The 18,872-nt window shown below is 39.4% G+C and overlaps 6 protein-coding genes across 6 annotated transcripts; 2 read left to right on the forward strand and 4 right to left on the reverse strand.

The window, feature by feature from the left end:
* Window positions 1-1,127: 1,127 nt before the first annotated feature.
* On the reverse strand, window positions 1,128-2,635 carry RO3G_04545 (uncharacterized protein; the record flags this gene model as incomplete). The annotated part of the gene is made up of 3 exons (XM_067659135.1): window positions 1,128-1,335; window positions 1,399-1,758; window positions 1,866-2,635. 3 exons carry the CDS (start codon window positions 2,633-2,635, stop codon window positions 1,128-1,130), a joined length of 1,338 nt encoding a protein of 445 aa, XP_067515236.1.
* A 2,439-nt stretch (window positions 2,636-5,074) lies between these two features.
* RO3G_04546 (uncharacterized protein) lies at window positions 5,075-5,925 on the forward strand (the record flags this gene model as incomplete). Its single annotated transcript, XM_067659136.1, has 3 exons — window positions 5,075-5,764; window positions 5,811-5,834; window positions 5,896-5,925. The coding sequence occupies 3 exons, from the start codon at window positions 5,075-5,077 to the stop codon at window positions 5,923-5,925; spliced, it is 744 nt and encodes a 247-aa protein (XP_067515237.1).
* Window positions 5,926-10,152: 4,227 nt separating this feature from the next.
* Window positions 10,153-10,951, reverse strand: RO3G_04547 (uncharacterized protein; the record flags this gene model as incomplete). Its single annotated transcript, XM_067659137.1, has 4 exons — window positions 10,153-10,348; window positions 10,398-10,720; window positions 10,772-10,864; window positions 10,916-10,951. The coding sequence occupies 4 exons, from the start codon at window positions 10,949-10,951 to the stop codon at window positions 10,153-10,155; spliced, it is 648 nt and encodes a 215-aa protein (XP_067515238.1).
* Window positions 10,952-13,484: 2,533 nt separating this feature from the next.
* On the forward strand, window positions 13,485-14,310 carry RO3G_04548 (Ras-like protein 1; the record flags this gene model as incomplete). The annotated part of the gene is made up of 4 exons (XM_067659138.1): window positions 13,485-13,542; window positions 13,638-13,712; window positions 13,767-13,848; window positions 13,896-14,310. 4 exons carry the CDS (start codon window positions 13,485-13,487, stop codon window positions 14,308-14,310), a joined length of 630 nt encoding a protein of 209 aa, XP_067515239.1.
* Window positions 14,311-14,404: 94 nt separating this feature from the next.
* Window positions 14,405-15,421, reverse strand: RO3G_04549 (uncharacterized protein; the record flags this gene model as incomplete). Its single annotated transcript, XM_067659139.1, has 1 exon — window positions 14,405-15,421. The coding sequence occupies one exon, from the start codon at window positions 15,419-15,421 to the stop codon at window positions 14,405-14,407; it is 1,017 nt and encodes a 338-aa protein (XP_067515240.1).
* A 318-nt stretch (window positions 15,422-15,739) lies between these two features.
* Window positions 15,740-17,407, reverse strand: RO3G_04550 (uncharacterized protein; the record flags this gene model as incomplete). Its single annotated transcript, XM_067659140.1, has 4 exons — window positions 15,740-17,096; window positions 17,146-17,196; window positions 17,253-17,345; window positions 17,397-17,407. 4 exons carry the CDS (start codon window positions 17,405-17,407, stop codon window positions 15,740-15,742), a joined length of 1,512 nt encoding a protein of 503 aa, XP_067515241.1.
* Window positions 17,408-18,872: the final 1,465 nt, after the last annotated feature.

Here is an 18,872-nt window from a genome sequence, read left to right on the forward strand (position 1 = left end):
AGAAAAGAGGAAAAAGAGATGAAGATTAGCCCTTTTATAGTGATCGTTTACTGATCTTGTAACCATCTGTTTTTATTTGTCGGGAAAGACGGCAAAATATTTTCCGGCATCGGAAATAGATCAGTGCATAAGTTGATAAAATTTTTTGTGGCTGTTTTAATATAACTAGAAAGCAATCTTATTTTTCTTTTAAATTATGTGTGCTCATCTAAATCCAGTGTAATTATGTACTACTCAAACCAAATAAGAAGAGGATAAACTTCGGCTCCTTTGTACTTGCCTTTTCTGCATGTACTTGGCATATCCATATGCATACGAAAAATGTCCGATGACTCATAGTTAAGCTAGTTGCTTTTATCGTAAAGAGCTATCCAACTTCTTTATGGAAAGAACGCAGATAGCAAAATAACACAAGTTCTCTAACAGGACTTTTGGCTGCTTTGAGATATGATCATGATATTTCTGCATTCAACCTTGAGAAGAGCTCCGTAGTAAAGGAACGATTTTTTGTGTAATCACGGAAAAAATTTAACATACATTAATGGCTGTTTGATATTGTATGTAAATCGCATTTTATTCGAACATAAATAATACGTAGTACAGGGGCGAACAACCTATTTTTATATGAATACTACAGTTAAAGAAACTAGGTTAGGCCAGTGAAAAAAAATTTTAGTCAATTTAAAATTGAATTGGGACACGGTTGCCAAAAAAAAAAAAACTTGTCCAACTTACACTGTACGGAAGTATGAGAGAGTCATATCAATCACACGGAAAGCTGGCCACTGGGATCTAACTAACGCACAAAGGCATCAAGGCGCTGATTTTTGTTTTTTGCAGCAAATAAAAATATATCCAGTATGTTATGAGCAGCCATGATATCACGATTCCATATGATATTGCAATTGTTTTGCTTACACTTCAATACCGTATGTACTCTTCGCTTTGATTTGGCGGTTACAACATTGTCTACGTTTCTAGTCTTGCATTTGTTGCAGATTTGGCTTGTTAAGTATTCATCCACCATGCAAATATCAAGCTGCTTTCCACAATATTTTTTCAAAGCCTTCTTAATCATCCGTACAGGAGCAGATTTATTTCCACGGAGGCTGGAACCAAACATACCATCACCAAAAGCAATGATGGTTTTCTTGGATCTTTTTTTCGTGATCAATGGGAGCAGAAGGATAGTATCTATTCTCTTTCTTGGTAGATGTTCTTACGCCTGTAGTTGCTTTTTCATCGTATTTGGCACTACCGTGAATGAAGCGCTTACAGATCTCATGAACACCTTTTTGTTTTCTCATGTAGCATTTGAACTTCAGCTTTGACGACCTACACAGATTTTTGCATGTTGCTCAAGTAAACAAGTAAAAAAAAAATCATGTTTTTACTTACCAAGATTTTTCATTGTAGTAACTTGTAATATCGTCATATAAACTTAGTCTTTCTTTGCAAGCTTTTAAAAATTCTGCCATATCGGATGTCTTCAACGAGCTTAAATTAGAAACTTTCAAAAACTGAGCCTTGTGTTGTTCTTGATGCTTTTTTCGTATAGAATTCGCATCATTATAGCCACACAGATGATAGTACTCGTCCAAGCTTGTAGTCCTTTGTCTTCCGGATGTATCGACGGCAGTTACAAGTGTGGCAATACCAGGATCTACTCCCCAAATTTCACAGCCATTTTCAATATCTTCGAGGAAGTCCTCAGGCTGTTTTCCCAGTAGAGTGTCTATTTGTTTTTTCTTTCTCACTCTAGAAAAAAGGAAAGAAATCGAATACCCATCGGTATATATAACATTTCTATGTATAACTTGATTAAATTAAGGCTCTTATTTTTCAATTCAACTAAGCGAACTTACTGAAATTGTTTTTTCCCCTCTGAAAGGCTTTTTCGAGTTCGAAATCCCATTTTGGAAAAGTTAAAAAACCTATAGTAGAAGTCCGAAAGAGCCGATTTATCTTTAACACCTTTTGGGATATTTTCAATACCAGATTGCTGCAACAGTCGCCAGAAAGCTTGGGCATCTATTTGTATTGACTTCATCGCAAATGAGTATACAGGTAATATGGAAAAAAAGCGATAGCCTCGCCGATCTGTGTATTTAGCAGGCGTGAATGTTCCATCTTCAATTCTAGACTGGATACTTGTAATAAATTTCAAAAGAGCAGGTAAATGGGGCTCAAGCTTCCCTAATTTTTTCCCAAGCACTAGTGGTATTTTTGAATTAATGCTTTGCAGTACTTGTTCCTGTAAAGACTTGAAGCTTCGTCTATTGAGTATTGAAGTAAACGTGAGCTCTTTTAACTTCCTATAAATGTAGGACTTGGAGGCAAAGGTGGCTGGTTTTTCTTCCATAATATTCACCTTCTCATTTATCTTTTGCTGAAGATAGAAAAGCCACTTGAAGAATTCATGAGGTTTGGAGTACAGGTCTTCCGCATCGCAGTTCATTGTCTGATATCGACTCCATAATGCATTCATCTTCTCTATGGTTTCTTCTAAACATTGATTTCTTTCTAAAGATGAGGGCCATATTGATTGCTGTTTCTGCTTTAATGTATAAACATAGTGAGAGAGTGCTTTTCTTTGGGCTACTGATAATCCTTTGCAATAGAAGGGAGAAGACATATTTGAAAAAGCTTCCAGAAAAAAGCGGGTTGTTCTCCTTTCATGGTTTTCACATACATGGTTGCGTATGAGTACATCGTATTGTTTACACATAATAGACAGAACAGACGAATATCCAATACTCTTGAGGGATTGCAGTATTGTTTCATTGACTTGGCATTCGTTGCAAAATTCAACAAAGTAATCTTGACAGTATTTAGGGACTTTTTTTCCATTGCCAGTTACAACAGTGAAAATAGAATAGACAAGGGTATGATCAATAATTGGCACTTGTTCCCCCTTGCTTAAAAGCTTCAAAAAAACATAGTTCATAAATAGTGAGCCTACGTGGATCGCTTTGGTTGTGTAGGCCACTACTGAAGCAATCTTTTCATAAACCCTTGTGTCCGTACATATATTTTTTAAGGAGGATTTGATTGCAAAAGTTTCCTTTTTCTCATCAGGATTGTGAGATGGCTCCTTTTGCTTCTTTTTTGGGCAAAGGTTGGATGATGATCTTGAGTGAGTATGCAATCCGCAAGAAGGGCATGTCTTTTCTGTATTGCTTTTTGTTTTCATTCTAAAGTCCTGCAAAGCAAGTTGTTTATCTATTTTCTTCTGTATCTTTTTGGAGGTAGGAGGAAGAGCACTAGGAGTCTGTGAAGTAGAAACCTGTGAGCCAGAAGCAACTGAAGTGGTCAGAGCAGATGTAACTGATATATTATCAGAATTGACTTGTTGAAAAAAAAGTAAGGAACATGATACCTCGCAATGTGTTAGTTTGGTACTTACTCTTTAAAATCTTTCTTTTTGTTGACGAGCTCTTCGCGGGATCATTTTTATATCTTCGCTTCATTATCTATTATAAGCTTCAGAAAGAAAATAAATATTTATAGATTTGTTCAAGTTCTGTTACTTTCTATTGAAATCCTTAATGACCAATGAAAGTTTTTTGATATATAACAGTAGCAAAACTGATTAATTGCTTTGGAGCATCTCAAAACTATAGCTTGTGGCGATCCAGCGTAATTACTAGTCATATGCTTTTCTTGACTATTTAATTAATAGACTGGCAGGTAATGTAATTGGCTATACGGCTTATATAATGTTATAAGATAATAAGCGTTTTGCATAAAATTTATTCTACCTCATATTTTGTAATATACACAGTGGGGACTAAGTAAATCTGTCCATTTTGAATATGAATATTCATAACTTAAGCAATGGTTTCAGGAATTACTGCTTTGTCCGATTTCCATTTTCGCTTTTTCCAAAAAAGGTGAATTAAACATTTTAAAATTAATTATTATTCGTCCAAAAAAAAACTAACATTCTGTCTCTCCTTTGTCCCATTTTCCCATCTGTGTCCCATTTTGGCAACCGTGTCCCAATTCAATTTTAAATTGACCAAAGATTTTTTTCACTGGCCTAACCTAGTTTCTTGCACTGTACAACAGACTTCTCCATAAGAAATTATCCACTCGCGCCAATTTGCATAGAATCATCCCAGCAAAGGTAGATGACGACTACTGCCAATTGTGCAAGCTACCAGAAACAGAGCAACATATGCTCTTTACTTGTATTCAAAAGCAAGACTTGTGGAACGCAGCCTTCAAGAAATACTTGTCAAATCCTAAAGATCCCAACTGTAGCTCAATATTCGAGGATTTATCCACACTTAGATTATCCAAGTATTACATCTTACACTATCATGACAAGTTTACAATCTATGATTTTTTTGCTACAGTCATTCGATTCATTTGGAAAGCCCACTAGCAACAATTCTTTGAACAGACTCCTGTCGTGGATGAGATTGTCCTCAATCAAATCCAGAAGGAGCTATTGAAACTATCTGCCTACAATTCTCTATGCTAATTTCTTTTGTATTTTCGCGACAAGTCACTGTTTAATACACTTGTATCGCTCTTAATCCTTATACTCTTTGATGAGTTTTAATAAACATTAAAATTTTCATCCATAAAAAAAAAAAAAAAAAAAAAAAAAAAAAAATTCTTGCACTGTACACTATTTCCAGGAATAGATGTCGCGTTTACTTGTCGCTTTTTTGTATATATTGTATTATAAACTTTGTAAAAATGCGACTTTACTTTTTGAAAACAGTTAATTTAAAAAAGAAGAAAACAAGTTACTATGAAAGGAAATTTTGTTTCCTCAATAACACCATGTCATCATGAGCCATCTTTTTTCTTTCTTTTTCTTATTACGAAACAAAACATGAACGACTCTATTGGATATGCATCTTACCAGCAACAATACAGCCCATCATCCTATCAAACGAACGACACTGTATCCATCATCTTATTCTTTGCCATCATATTTTTACTATTTATTTCATTCATTATTTATTTTTGGTACACCGAATGGCACACAATACCCATAGATCAAAGAGGAAACCACGAAGTGAGCCAGCGACAAGAGATTTTTTTACTAGTTGACAACATGTCGATTCAGATCAAGACATGTTTCAAAATACCCCTCTTGACACTCATAACCTTACTCTGGAAAAGGACGTTAAAGAAGTCGGTCGACATGAACGTCCCACTGGCATCACACGAAAGAGTGTATTCAGCCAGGTTCTATCATCTCTTCTCTTTACTCTTTATCATCACCTTTACCATTAGCCTGACCATCATCACCGGCGCTACCAGTGGACCCAATCCTTCTTCGGTCCTACTTCAGGCCGCGTTGTTTGTCCTTGTGCTGTCGATTAATCTGTACTTGATCACTCGCCAGCGATGTTACTATATGCAAAAGCGAAAACTGTTTGGAGAGCACGATGGGCATACCAATGCTGTCTATGACACTCGATTCTCTCAGTGGGACAAGTCAATGTGGTCTAATTGGGTTCAGATCGCGATCCTTGTCATTGAGTTTTTTCAACTCATGACCTTTCCCTTACGTGATCTGATCACCATCACTTCCTTTCACCATTCTTCGGTCTCCTTCGTGCTAAACGTGGGTGGATTTATGCCGGACATGAGGACGCCGGCTTGGTATACGTATTCTTTGTGGACTGCTTTTGCGGTGACATTGTGCAGTATGCTCTTGGGTATCCTTATTCATTCTATCAATCTAAAGTATCCTTACAAGCTATCCACGCGCTGGGTTCGATGGTTTATACCTGTTGCTGTAAGTCAAGTGTTTCATCTTGTACAAAAGACTTACGTTTCACTAGACTTTACTCTATATTCCAATCTTGGTAAAAAAAAGAGACAAACAGTGATTGATGTATATTCATTTATGACGACGGCAATGGAAAGCTTTCAGATGAAGAAGGAAATGAAGCTTAAGAGTACGACGTGGAGATAGATCAGGAGATGTATCCGACCGAAGATGTTGCTAATTTTGACACGTACCTTGATCTTAAGCCTCTGAAAAAGAAAACGATTATCAAGCAGAAGATCATTACCTTGAAACTAAGAGTGCTGCTGTTGGAAGCAGAAGATCTTATAAGCATTATAAAAATACTAAAAAAGAAAAGCTTTTTGAGTTGGTTTATCTAAATGGTGTGAGTGTTCATTCAGCTACCTTAAAATTAATTACTAAATCATGTACTGCCAATAGTTGGATGAATGATTTCGAAAAAGAGCCAAAGGATTTCACTGAAAGAGAATCTGGTAATTTGCGGTCACAGAGTTTACGCTGGATTTTGTTTTTGCCACCTATTGTTCTTGCTGAGTTTCTGCTAGAAGAGGAGGTCAAACTAGATATCTCTCCACTTAGAAAAAAAAAATTCATTATGTTAATTATAAGGCGTTATATCATTCAAGGTTTATTACCTTCTACAATTTACGCACAAATCGTCAAAGACAGTGTCAATGAAATATCCCAAATGTCTCAACATATCACACTCACTTTGATCTATTAATGGAAAGTAATTAGACATGAAGAGTTTAATACTATTGTAGAGAGTGGATTGAATCACTCTAATCGAGGATCTTTTGAAGGGTGAAGCTCTTGCTGCTTCAAAGTAGTATATAGCATGTCCAAATCAGTTATTGATTTTAAAGAATCAATATATTCTTGCATACCTGATGGCAATGTAGGCAACAGCTGTAGTTGGTAAGTCTTGATTTCTCTTAAATCTTCTTTGATAAATATAGTTTCACAACATTTGTCAAAAGTATCCAGAATAAATGAACGTGAAGGGCTCAGTAACAAAATCAAGGTTGAGTTAGTGGATCTTGCTTTCTATAAAAATAATGCATCCTATATGTAAATATAGATATAAAATACATTCTGCTCAACAATACAATCGAGAGTCAATTGATTCGTTTGATCTTCTATGATTATACCGGAGGATAAAGTCCATCTTTTGTATGCGTAGGATACGAGTGTCAAGTTTACGATGGCAGCATGATTTCAGAGGTCTACCAGCAAATTCTTGGTACAACATACATGGAAACGCTAGAATTTTGCCGTTTCGGCAAGACCCAAGCTTAACTTCAGCAGGATAATAACCCTAAACACAAATTGAAATCGATAACCAAATAGTTAACTAAGAATAAGATCTAACATGTTAACGACTGGCCAACGTAAAGTCCCAGGCTTGAATCTAATAGAGCATGTTTGGTACCAACTCGGCACTTATGACATACATGTGGGTAATGTTGATTAACTATGGGAAAGAGTCGGTAAGAAATGAATAAGTTTAATAACAATCTACAAGCAACATATTAATATCATGCCATTAAGAATTGAAGCTTTTATTAAGGCAAAGGACAGATACACAGCTTAATAACAAAAATAACAATTTTTTTTTGTAAAAATCGGAATATAGCGTCTTTCACATACTGTTAACCTTTCCTTCTCAACTCATATTGTACAAGTAACTGTCACAATACCAATAAAAGTCTAAAACTACAATTACAAGTGAAAAAAATACATTGTATTCTTATATTCAATGAAATGCATTAAAAAACGTCCATGAATTGATTTATTTCTCCAAGGTTTCTAATCGTATAATACGCCCTAGACTTTCATCTCTGGCACCGCCTTGTCAAGGCCGTGAAGCCCATTTTTGTTACTAAAAATATAAGCCGCTCCAGACTGTCGGCTCTGCTACTGTCTCTCTATCATATTGATGAGCTTTTTTCGATTTGGGAATAGATGTGTTTCCACCTTCTCGTGGTTATTCCTGTTAATTAAAGTGTATTTTGAGAACTGAAAGAAACACAATAGTAATGATAATAAAGCTCTGTTTTATTTGTTTTATGAAACACTTTTTGTTTTTTCTCCAAAAATGTGTCCAATGGATAGTAGAAGCATTGTAGAAAAATGACATCTCCTTTTATGGAGGGTTTGTGTGATGACTAGAAAATGCCTTGTAAGCAGCAAAGCTGATTTTCTCAGGCTCTTTTTAGTCTTTGAATAGAGTTGCTTTTTTATACCGTTTGAAAGCCAGTGGATGAGACAAACCGTCTGCTGTATGCAAATTGTTTTGTTTGGCTGTGCCTCGGTTTTAATGCTCATCACACTTTTGTGGATAACAGCAATCCTATTCATTCAGCTCTTTCAAGTCATTTGACTGAGAATCCCAACAACAACGCTGTTCTAGATCCAAATTGCTTGTAGCCATCGGTCCAAACTTATCCCGATCTATGATACATCCCATTGTTTTACCGAGATAGTGACTCAAAGCTTGTGGATTCTTTATTTTGAAGCAGAACAGTCATGGCCGTGTTCGATTTTTTCTAATACAACAACACCAATCAAACAGTGAGATGCAGTGACTTTAATGCTCGGATGAGGATATTCGCTGGTGATGGATGCAACCATCCTCGAGAGGTGCGACTTTACAACTGTTTGAAAAGGTACCCTATCGTATTGTGAAACCATCGTCTGAGCTACAGTCAATCGACATGGACAGTTCTACAGAAATCATCAACTCTCGTAAAAGTGATACGGAATGACCTGTACGAGCTAATCGTATCTTCTTATCAACCGACACACGTTCCCTCATCACTTCCAACCCAAGATATGCGTGACCTCTCGACAAGCTCAAAACTTCCAAGGCTACATCTTCATGTATGAGGCCATCCGTTCAGTATCCGCCGATATTTCTACATGCGCACACTTTGACTCATCTTTAAGGATATCAGGTTGCTGTTGCACCCATAGAGCAACCTACACTGCACTGGATCAGGTATTGTTTTTTGGGGGCGATACACTACCTCTCGCGGCCCATCGGAAGACTTCGGGATAAATCCAATGAAACCGACTTCTGCTCATCGCTATCGTAAATGACGTAAAACCCAAAGTCTAAGCAAATCGCGTTACCGGTTGTTGTACTCGAAGGCTTGTGTCCGGTGACGACGACTCGTTCAACAGTGACTTTTGGACAATCTCTTGTTATCGACTGGCGTCTGGCGAATGTACAACGGCATTGGCTAAAATCAACCGTATCCGCAAATGGTGAACGGAATGGCTCGTCATCAGGTGACGCCTCTCTAATTCAATGGACAGCGCACAAAGACACGACAGCTCTTTCCCGTACTGACCTTTTGCAGTGGTCACGAAAGCCTTACCAAGAAAACATCAGACATCGATCACTTGCGTACCGAAATGCCTTGGCCGATACAGCAATTGCTGGTTTTGCTGTTTTTTTTTCCAACTTTTTTTCAGGTTTAGCACTTGCATGTCCATCTCTTGAAGAGTTGTACACGTGATGCCCATGCGCAAGGATGGACGCACAACTGATCCAAGCAAGCATCGTCCGATCAATCTTTTCTTTTTTTTTTTTTAGAAAAACCTCGCATGCTGTCTAGTCGAATTTATATTCTCATGGCCCTTTACTGGACCTTACTCAAGGAGGGGTTTCGGTGTCTGTAACATATCGTTTAGTAGAGTTCTGTCAAATTCGATGGAAACGCGGCAATGTCAGATCCGTATTGGGCTTCTTTTGACATTCAATCCGTTTATGATCCAGTCGATAGAAGCTTGGCTTGGTGCACCTTGCAGCCTAAAGTATCACATCCCCCTTTGTTCATGTTCTTACTACAGATTTTTCTTAGGAACAGAAGCCTCAATGAGAAGCAAGGACATGGAAAGTGTGCCGAGAACGACCTAGGAATTCCCTCCTCTCCCTTTTGGACAATTTATTTGATATCAAAGAGAGTATCTACAGGGTGGTAGGATGACATGCCCAGGCTGAGCCTTATCTTGTGAACGATCAACTTAATTCGATGAGAATGATGCTAGTTACCGGAATTTCTACTGAATCACTCAATCTCAGTTTGGACTTCCTTTCCTATTTGCTCGGTCAGAGCTGAAGGCGTTCATTCGATATTTGTAGGTGTACTTTAAAGAAACCCTTTACCAGTGGCTTGATCGACCACAGTGAAGGGAGATGAGAGGGTTACGATACATCTATTTGCTATGTGATGCCAAGTGCTTAATATTTATTGAATAAGTTATATTTATTTCCTACAGAGTCTGTACTATCCTGCTGTACACTAAACAAGGGTCAATAAGTTTTTAAAGAAAGGGGCAGGCCACCATGACAAGATGTCTCTGGTTTATCTACTGAATCCATTCTCAGCCGTCAAAAGTTCCACATCAGCAAAATCTCTTGCCATGGTAGTCGCGTTCTGTGTTTGATAGAGTACATAGATGATACAAAAAGACAGGACACAGGAGATGATGGAGATAGCATCCGACCAATACTTGAACAAGTCAAATTCAATCGATTGAAGCGATGAGGACAAGAGGTATCTGGTGTTTTGGTCAGTGGGGGCAAACAGAGGTCCTTGATGTCGCTTACCTGTATTCGGGTGGTAGATTGATTTGGATCATCAAGACCGAGCTCAGGAAATACATTCCCATCACTTGAGCGGTGAGCATCAAGACATTCGTCGTAGAGAAGGTGACTTGGAGCATAAAGATATCAAGCACCTTGGTGACCAGCTTCAGAAAGCTTCGTACCGAACCAAACACGATGATGCCAGCAAACCAAAAACTGAGCTGCTGAGACCAAAAGCGAGGGTCGATCTGGAACCGATCGACGTGACTGATAATCATGGAGAGTGCTTGTGTGATCGGATCCGAGGCGCCTTGCTGTCTTTTCAGGATGACGTTCAAGGTGGTCTAGGAGACGTGAGTCTATTGAAGTGGGGGGTCAGGATCGGTTGAACTTACCACGCTAAATCGATAGACACAATAGACAGCAAATCCCTTACCGGCCCACGTCCATACTTTTCCTTTCCAGGTTTGAGCATATCGACTTCTTGCCTAAGAAAAAAGATGTTCAGGATGGGATGACGTTGCTTGTCGCCTGCTTACCCGGCCTCTTTCCAGCTCTTCCAGATCCTCCTTCATGCTGACAGCCAATGCCTCCAACTGGTCCACTTCGGTCTGAAGCAGGGTCCTCTCTTGATCCTTGTCCTGGCCAAAAAAGGAAGAGACCAGTCGACCGACAGAGGACGACGACGACGGGGGCGGCCGTTCTCTGCTCATCCTTTCCAGGACCGCCTTTTTTTCTTGAATCATCTTGTCCGTCTGGGCCAGAGCGCGTTCGGCCGCACGACAGTCTTGTTCGCTGACGTCGGGTTGATACCAGGTCGTCAGGGGCGTGTGGGCCATACCGAATCCAGACAGAATCGAAATCACTGTCACCCCCACCATGCTCATACGCATCACGCCCGATTCGATCAGGGATGGATTCTCTATCGCAACCGGTGAGTGGTCCTGACGGGTTCTTTTGGATCCTTTTCTTTACCGATCGTTGTCTGTATGCCACATTGACTCAGCAGATAAAGATAGAGGCCGGTGATGACCGTGGCCGTATAGGCTGCAGACCGGTATCTCCAGCCTGAAGAGAAATAAAGAAGTGAGCTAGGGTTTCATGCATGGCCTGTTGGCTGTTACCTCGACTTGTATAGAAAAAGGTATAGGTTTGAAACCAAGGAATGAGAATCATGACAAGAATCAAAAGTAGATCGAGATTCAACTTCCAATAGTACGATCGAACACTATAGATTGATTAGCTTTTATATGAAAAGCAAGATTGAATAACAATACGAGTTTGAAAACAGTTGGGTGATTTCACCAAATATTGATAAAAGTAAAGTACATGAACAACTGAATGTCAAGGAAAATAACAAATGGGTTGCATAGCTTGTATTTATCTGTGGTTTGGGTGGTTTATAATCACGAATTAAAAGCCGTATTAATTTATTTGATCCAACAGTTAAAAATACTATTTGAATGATAATAAATAAGAAATATTCAATAATCTTTTGCATAATTGGAAAAAAAGAAAAAAAAAAAAAATTCAAAGCTGTCAAACAGACATCGTCTGAGTCTTGGGCTTTATTTTATTTTAAGCCAGGTTATATTATTTATCATGAACACGTCCATCTTTCAATGAACTTTATTATTTCCCTGCAAAGAGATCTTTTCCATTCCCACCTCATCTACACTTCTTTACTAATCTCAACATCCAACATCAGCTTTCGATGAAAACCAATACTTGATGACCATTCAATCTTGTGTGTGTGCAGACATAAAGATGGCTATTTTCTCTTTACACACATGTCTCCCCCCCTTCCCCCCCTTTTTTTTCAATTCTACCCATTGAACAACTATTCAGTCAATCCTCAATAGACACAGTTCTCTTTTTTTTTTTTCTTTGGGCTGCTTGCACTCTCAACCTATCGATCCAGCAAACAGACCTCAAACACCTGAGAGAACACTCAAGAGGCCCTTTGGATGAACAAAAACAAGGAAAAGTGGGAGGGAAGGGGGCCGAGTGAGCCATGGACCTTTTGTTGAGTTCTCGAACGACCGGTGGTCAACACATTAAAAAAAAGGTCTTGGTTGACTACTGCCTGTGCGGTAGACGGCTGTCGAAAGACATGGGTGCAGTGAGACATTGGTCTTGGTGACCACTCTTTCCTCTGATTGTTCTTTCATTGGCTGTCGTAAGATGCCAAGGACTCTTATTGATCCAACCTCCGTCGACAAGTGATGTATGGACAAAGCCAAAAGAGAGAGATTTGATTTCTTCAGCCCGAGGGAAAGAGGAGGGAGGGTAAGGTTAGTATGGATCCTTTGTCCTACTGATCCAAGTCGCATGTGTTTATTGAACTTGAGATAAAGTGTCCAAATGAATGATGTTTATCAACACTGTTGATGAGGCCATGAATGGATTGATTGACTGCCTCGTTTTAAAAAAGAGGATCGTTTTGAAAAGTACCTGGTTCAATCTGAGTTTGATAGGACGATGATCACTTTGGGTGTACTTTAAGGAAATCAAGTCAGTGACAAAGCCTTGGATGGCTTTCTGAATGCACTGAATACAATTCATGTTTGATTCCCTTCTTTTTCATCCTCTCTTCTTGCAATCCAAAAACAACAGTCATCGCCATCCATTTTGCATAAATCGATGGCTGTTGGATTAGAAGCCCGTTGACCCCTCTTGTTATTCAAATCGCATTCACACACAGATTTTCAAAAAGGAATTCTTTCCTCACAAAACATCCCCTCTTTCTCACGTCTATTTCTTATCATCAAACGAAGTGAAAAATAAAATGTCATTCGTGAAAGGAACAGAAAAAAAAAAACAGGCTTAAAATAAATTTACTGGATCTTTCACTAGACTGTCCCCCCCCTCTGTCTCTCTTGACAACCCTTTCCTCTTTTTCTTTTTGTATTCTTGAATAAAAAATAAAACGTGTTTTATAGGCAGTGATTCCAAAAGATGGCATAGGACTTTTTTTTGACAGATGTTTAAAAGAGATCATCAGCTGCTGTGATCGGAACCTTAAAAAAAATTACAATGAAAATGTGAATTGAATTTCATTCCCTCCTTTTTCTCTCTCTCTCTCTCCTTCTTCAAACAAGACACAACATGTCCAAGACGACTTCTTTTGTTCGTGAATATAAACTAGTCATGGTTGGTGGCGGTGGTAAGTTGATAAGGATTCAAATGAGACCATTTCGTTTTATTTTTTTTTGTACAAGTCTTCATCAGATGAACTCAATTTTTTTTTTTTTTTCTTAGGTGTTGGTAAATCTGCTTTGACGATTCAATTTATTCAGTCACATTTTGTAGACGAATATGATCCTACGATTGAAGGTAAGCTAGGATAGAGCAAAGTGACACAAATATATTAAAAATTATTTTTTTTAGATTCATACCGCAAGCAGTGTGTGATTGATTCAGAGACAGCTTTATTAGATGTATTAGACACAGCTGGACAAGAAGAATACAGGTAAATAAGAAATGGATGAGAGGGATGTTTGGCTGATGATAAATTAGTGCAATGAGAGAACAATACATGAGAAATGGGGAAGGGTTTTTATTAGTGTATTCTATTACTTCTCGCATGTCATTTGACGAAATTTCGACCTTTTATCAACAAATCTGTCGAGTCAAAGATCGTGATTATTTCCCGATGGTGTTGGTAGGTAATAAATGTGATTTGGAAAGCGATAGACAAGTATCAAGTCAAGAAGGAAAAGATTTAGCCAAACAATTTGGTTGTCAATTTATTGAGACATCAGCCAAACAAAAGATTCATGTAGAAGAAGCCTTTTTTGAAGTAGTGAAAGATATCAGAAGATATAACAAGGAACAAGAGAATCGAGGGAATAATAATAATAATAATAACGATCCATTTGCCTTGCAAGAAAATCAAGAAGTGGCTGCTGATAAATGTTGTATTTTGATGTAATAATAATAGTAGTAGTAGTAGTAATAATAATAATAATATACCTTGTTTATGAAACTTCTCAAACATCCTTCATTCTATCCCCTTTTCTTTTTATTTACAATGCAAAACACCAATATCGATTCATGGGTGATAAAGGATGAGCGCTGGACAGGATGATCTTTTTCGAATAGACTTCACTGGGATCCATTTTAGCATAAAATAAGCGACGTCCGTGGCGTTTTAATTTCCAATCACCCCACTGGTCAGGATATCCTTTGGTGTGACTGGAATTGATCTCGATCACTTTTGGGGTAGCGTGCTGCAGAAGGGAGAGATCGAGTGGGACAGGCAATTGAAGGTTGAGGTAGATTAAGGTCGGAGGAAGGCGTGAGAAGAGAGAGGATGGGTTGAGATGACAGTTGGCAAGGGAAAGATATTTTAATTGGTTGGGTAAGAGAGCCAGGGTTTCTTCTTTTATGACCGCATTCAGTCCGGTCAGATCCAAGGTGTCGAGTGAAGCAGGCAGGGATCGAAAGAGACGATAGAGACAAGAAGAACAGAATTGACCACTCAATTTGAGATCTTTGAGTTGATGACATCGTTCGAGATAACCCATGAGATCAGAACAACAGACAAGAGAATGACAGGCGCGAAGGCTCAAATGACTCAGACGTTGAGGTGAAGGCAGATGAGAAAAGAGAGCGCTGGTGATCTTTGTCTGGCCCAAGTCGAGTTTCTTGAGCAAGACACCTCGGGCGCTCAGACGCTGAAAGAGAGGAATAAGGCATTGATCTTGAGAGAGGGCGGTCGAGTGATAGAACGAGATGTTTTCCAAGTCATCCACGGTCTCTATCCACTCTCCCATGTCTCTCACGGCCCCTGTGAAACCAGTGAGGTCAAGGGTACGTAATCGAGCATGGACTGTCAAGGGTAGAAAGACATCCATCAGTTCTTCACCCACCAAAAGATCCTGAAGCCTGTCACATTCTCTCAAGATCCCACCCAAACTGTCTGTGGTCACGACCGATTTCGATTTTGACTCTGGCATACGTGTGCCTCGTGTGGTATAGCCAGAAAGGTCCAGCCGGTGAACAAGTGATTTAAGTGTGGGACGAGTGGACTTGAAGATCATGTACTGTCTTGGACTGAGAATCATGACATTTTTATACAACAAACGAATCACGACAGAATAAAAATATCGATTCACCAAGCAAAGATGAGCCAATTCTTTGGGCGAACAAAAAAGTGCAATGGATTCTAAAAGTTCAGTGGATAATTTCATTGTGGAAAATAAAAGAAAAAACAAAAAATAAAAAAGGCTATTTTATGCTCAACTACAGAATTCACACGATAAGATGGAATGCTCTCTTTTGATTGGTTCTTTTGATCTATTGCTTACAGACGTGCCTGACATGTTTAGAAAACAACATGTGACATTGCATGGACGTGTTTATTTATCCAACGATTGACCATATTTTTGTGACATGATATTCTTCACCTGTCGATAATCCCTATCCAATCTCTGTTTGTCTGTCAACGTCTTCTTTTCCTTGTTACGTTTACGACCATCATTCATCTTTACACCAAATTGAATGGCACTCTTTGGAAGTATTTCAATAGAATCTTTGTATTTTTGCCATTCTTCATCTGTTTCAAAATCCCATCGTGTCAATTGTGCTTTCTTGTTACGATTCGTTCCATGATCTATCAATCTCGTCTTACTCTCTCCTTCTTCTTCTTCTTCTTCTCCTTCTTCATAAGCCACCATCGAACGTTCATCAAAAGAAGTCGGTAAGGCGGATGTGCCTAAACCAAACATGTCAATATCTGCTGCGTCATCATCCACCACCATCTCATCTTCTCTCTTTCTCTTCTTTTTCTTTGGTTCTTCTTCTTTGGCTTGTGATAAAATAGAAGCCACTGTCTCTTTCGCATCCGGCATCACCTCATCCTCCTCTTCTTCTTCTTCTCTTATTCCTTCAAAATAACTTTTATTCACCGTCGACTGTGTCGTCGTATCCTCTGCTCGTTTATGATACGATTCCAATGCACTCTCATCCAATTCATAATCCCTTCCAACTCCCGCAAAAATATCGCCACTGAACCCATCCTCCATCATCGCCACGGGTTCACTTGTCAGCTCGGCCCTCGTCATCTGTCGCATTCTCTCTGATTTCTTGGTCTGGTCTCCATAACGTGCGGTGGTCATGACCTTTGCAATCTTTTCGATCACCAAGTCAGTCTCTGCAAACAACTCACTGGATTTCGCCTCTGCCTCTGCCTTGCTCTTGATCACCGCGGTCGGTACAGCAAAGGCATCTGAATAATGTCCGATTTCATCTGCCAGTTCAAACACAAAACTCATCCTGCCAGGTTCAAAGAGCTCCACCCGTTGATAGGCATCCTTGTCTTGGTTCATGATTTGATGATAAATATTTTTGGCCATCACACTCGAGAACGTCGGTTTGGCATCCATCCTGACCTCGATCGGCCCCTTTTCTTCTTCTTCTTCTTCTTCTCTCGGCCTCTCTTCCATCTCGCGTCTGACCCGATTCAGCAAGGCAAAATCCAACCCTTTCACCAGATGGGTATGGTCCACATCCCCTCCCAGGTATTTCGATTGCTCATACACTTCTCCCGTACTCAGTCCTTCGTCTACTTCTCTTTGGGTTCTCTTCAGCAGCTCTTCTGTCGTCAGCTCCACCTCCTCCCCGTCTTGCTCCTGCTGACGTCTTTCGGCCGCTCGGTCTCGGTAATGGCTGACGTGTTCTGGAGGCGCGGGTTGGGTGTCGTTCTTTTTTTGAAATCTATGTGGCCCTTGTCAGTCTCATCCCGCCCTTTCACGCATGCACTTACACTTTTCGACGAAGCGAGTGGGGTTTGGCAAAGACCGCGCCCGTGCTTTTCCTGTTCAAGAAACATCAGAGATCAAGAGACGATCGCATCGTGGAGGGTTTACTTACGGTGTTTTCGGTTGGGATGGTTGGGATGTTTCGTCTGTTGGATTGGGTTGACGAGGTGTTGCCATAAGCCTTCTGAAATCATCTTGTGTTAACCTAGTGTTTTGTATCAGTCAACTTTTTTCTCTTTCACTCACTCATCCTCACCCTTCACTCATTTTTATCTTTTGTACAAAAAAGTAAAGAAAAAAAAAAAAAAAAGAAAAGCGAGCGTTCTTTAAAATTTTTATTCTTTTCTACAGTTCGCTTTGACCAAATAGAAAAAGAGTGAGATTTACCTAAAAAAAAAAGTCTGCTTGGATCGTATTTATTTCATTGTGTATCAACTGCTCAAGTAGGAAGAGGATCATCATGGATCCTCAACACTATCCAACCATAAACCCTTTTTTTTTTAAACTGATACATGCAGCATAACGCTAGTGGTTCATCTATTCCCTCCTCCTTTTACCATGGTTTATCTTCCGATCTTTTTATGGCTAAAACCCCAAGTGGCCGTTGAATCTTGGTGCTTGAACAAAGCTGGATAGAGGAATGGATTGGCAAAGCTGAAATCGTATGAACGACGGATGTCTACTCGAGCGACAATGGCTGCTTCCGATCAATCTCGGGGGGGGGTGAACTGACCGCGATCCAAGCGATGATGGGAGGGGATCGCTCAAGAGTGGACCGAACCGGATGGCGAGTGGTGTGAGAAGGGGGGGGGAAGCAGTGAGGAGGAGAAAAAGGAAAGGGGGTAAGTGATGAAGCCAGTGGAAGAACAGCGGATGAGATCGACAGGTCATGTATCGACCAGCCATACACTCCATCCAGTGACAGAAAATGAGCCTGCGATCTGAACGAGATTCATGTGGACTGCAAAAGCCACATTCAGCAGGACTCGCTCTCGTCTCTCTCTCTTTTTTTTTTCTCTTTCGGCTGCTGGCAAACGATCAGAAAAGCATCCGGACAGCTACGACATATCTTTGTCACTGACAGTCGAGTGGTTCTCGTGCACCTGGGCTGAGTGTCTGTCAAGAAAAACCTTGGGAGCTGCCCTTGTTCAAGGTGTACAAGAAAGCATGGCTCGATAGGTTTTGCAGAAATCCTTTCATGAACCTCGCATGCTCTTTTTGGCTGCTCCAGATGAAAACCCTCAGATTGTAACCCATTTTGCCCAAAAAAAAAAAAAAAAAAAAAAAAAAAAAAAAAAAAAAAAAAAAAAAAAAAAAAAAAAAAGAAAAAAGGATAGATCTTGATTGATAATGTGCCTTTGTATCATGATCCTTTCTCACCCCCTGCACACTGCAAAACAGTCTGTTTCTATTGATCCTCTCTTGCTGCATTGCTATACAAAAAAACAGTTTTGACTTATTTAATTCCGCTTGTGTGAATTCTCTTTTTTTATGCAACGTACCATGATAGGGTCATTTCGCTACTTGAATTGATGACATACAGCCCTTTTTTTTTTTCCTTTTTTCTTTTGCTTTATTAAAAAAAAAAGGGAAAAAGAGAGAAAAGGAACAAGATACATGTCAGACATGGCGCCTCTGTTTTCCTTATTTGCCGTGATTCCTGTAGTGCTAGGAACCTTTTTTTATTATGCACATTACCGTACATTTGGCAATTTAGACATCACCACGACCT

Source organism: Rhizopus delemar, genomic scaffold (assembly GCF_000149305.1).
Source record: "Rhizopus delemar RA 99-880 supercont3.3 genomic scaffold, whole genome shotgun sequence".
In the NCBI taxonomy this organism is placed as follows: Eukaryota; Fungi; Mucoromycota; class Mucoromycetes; order Mucorales; family Rhizopodaceae; genus Rhizopus; species Rhizopus delemar.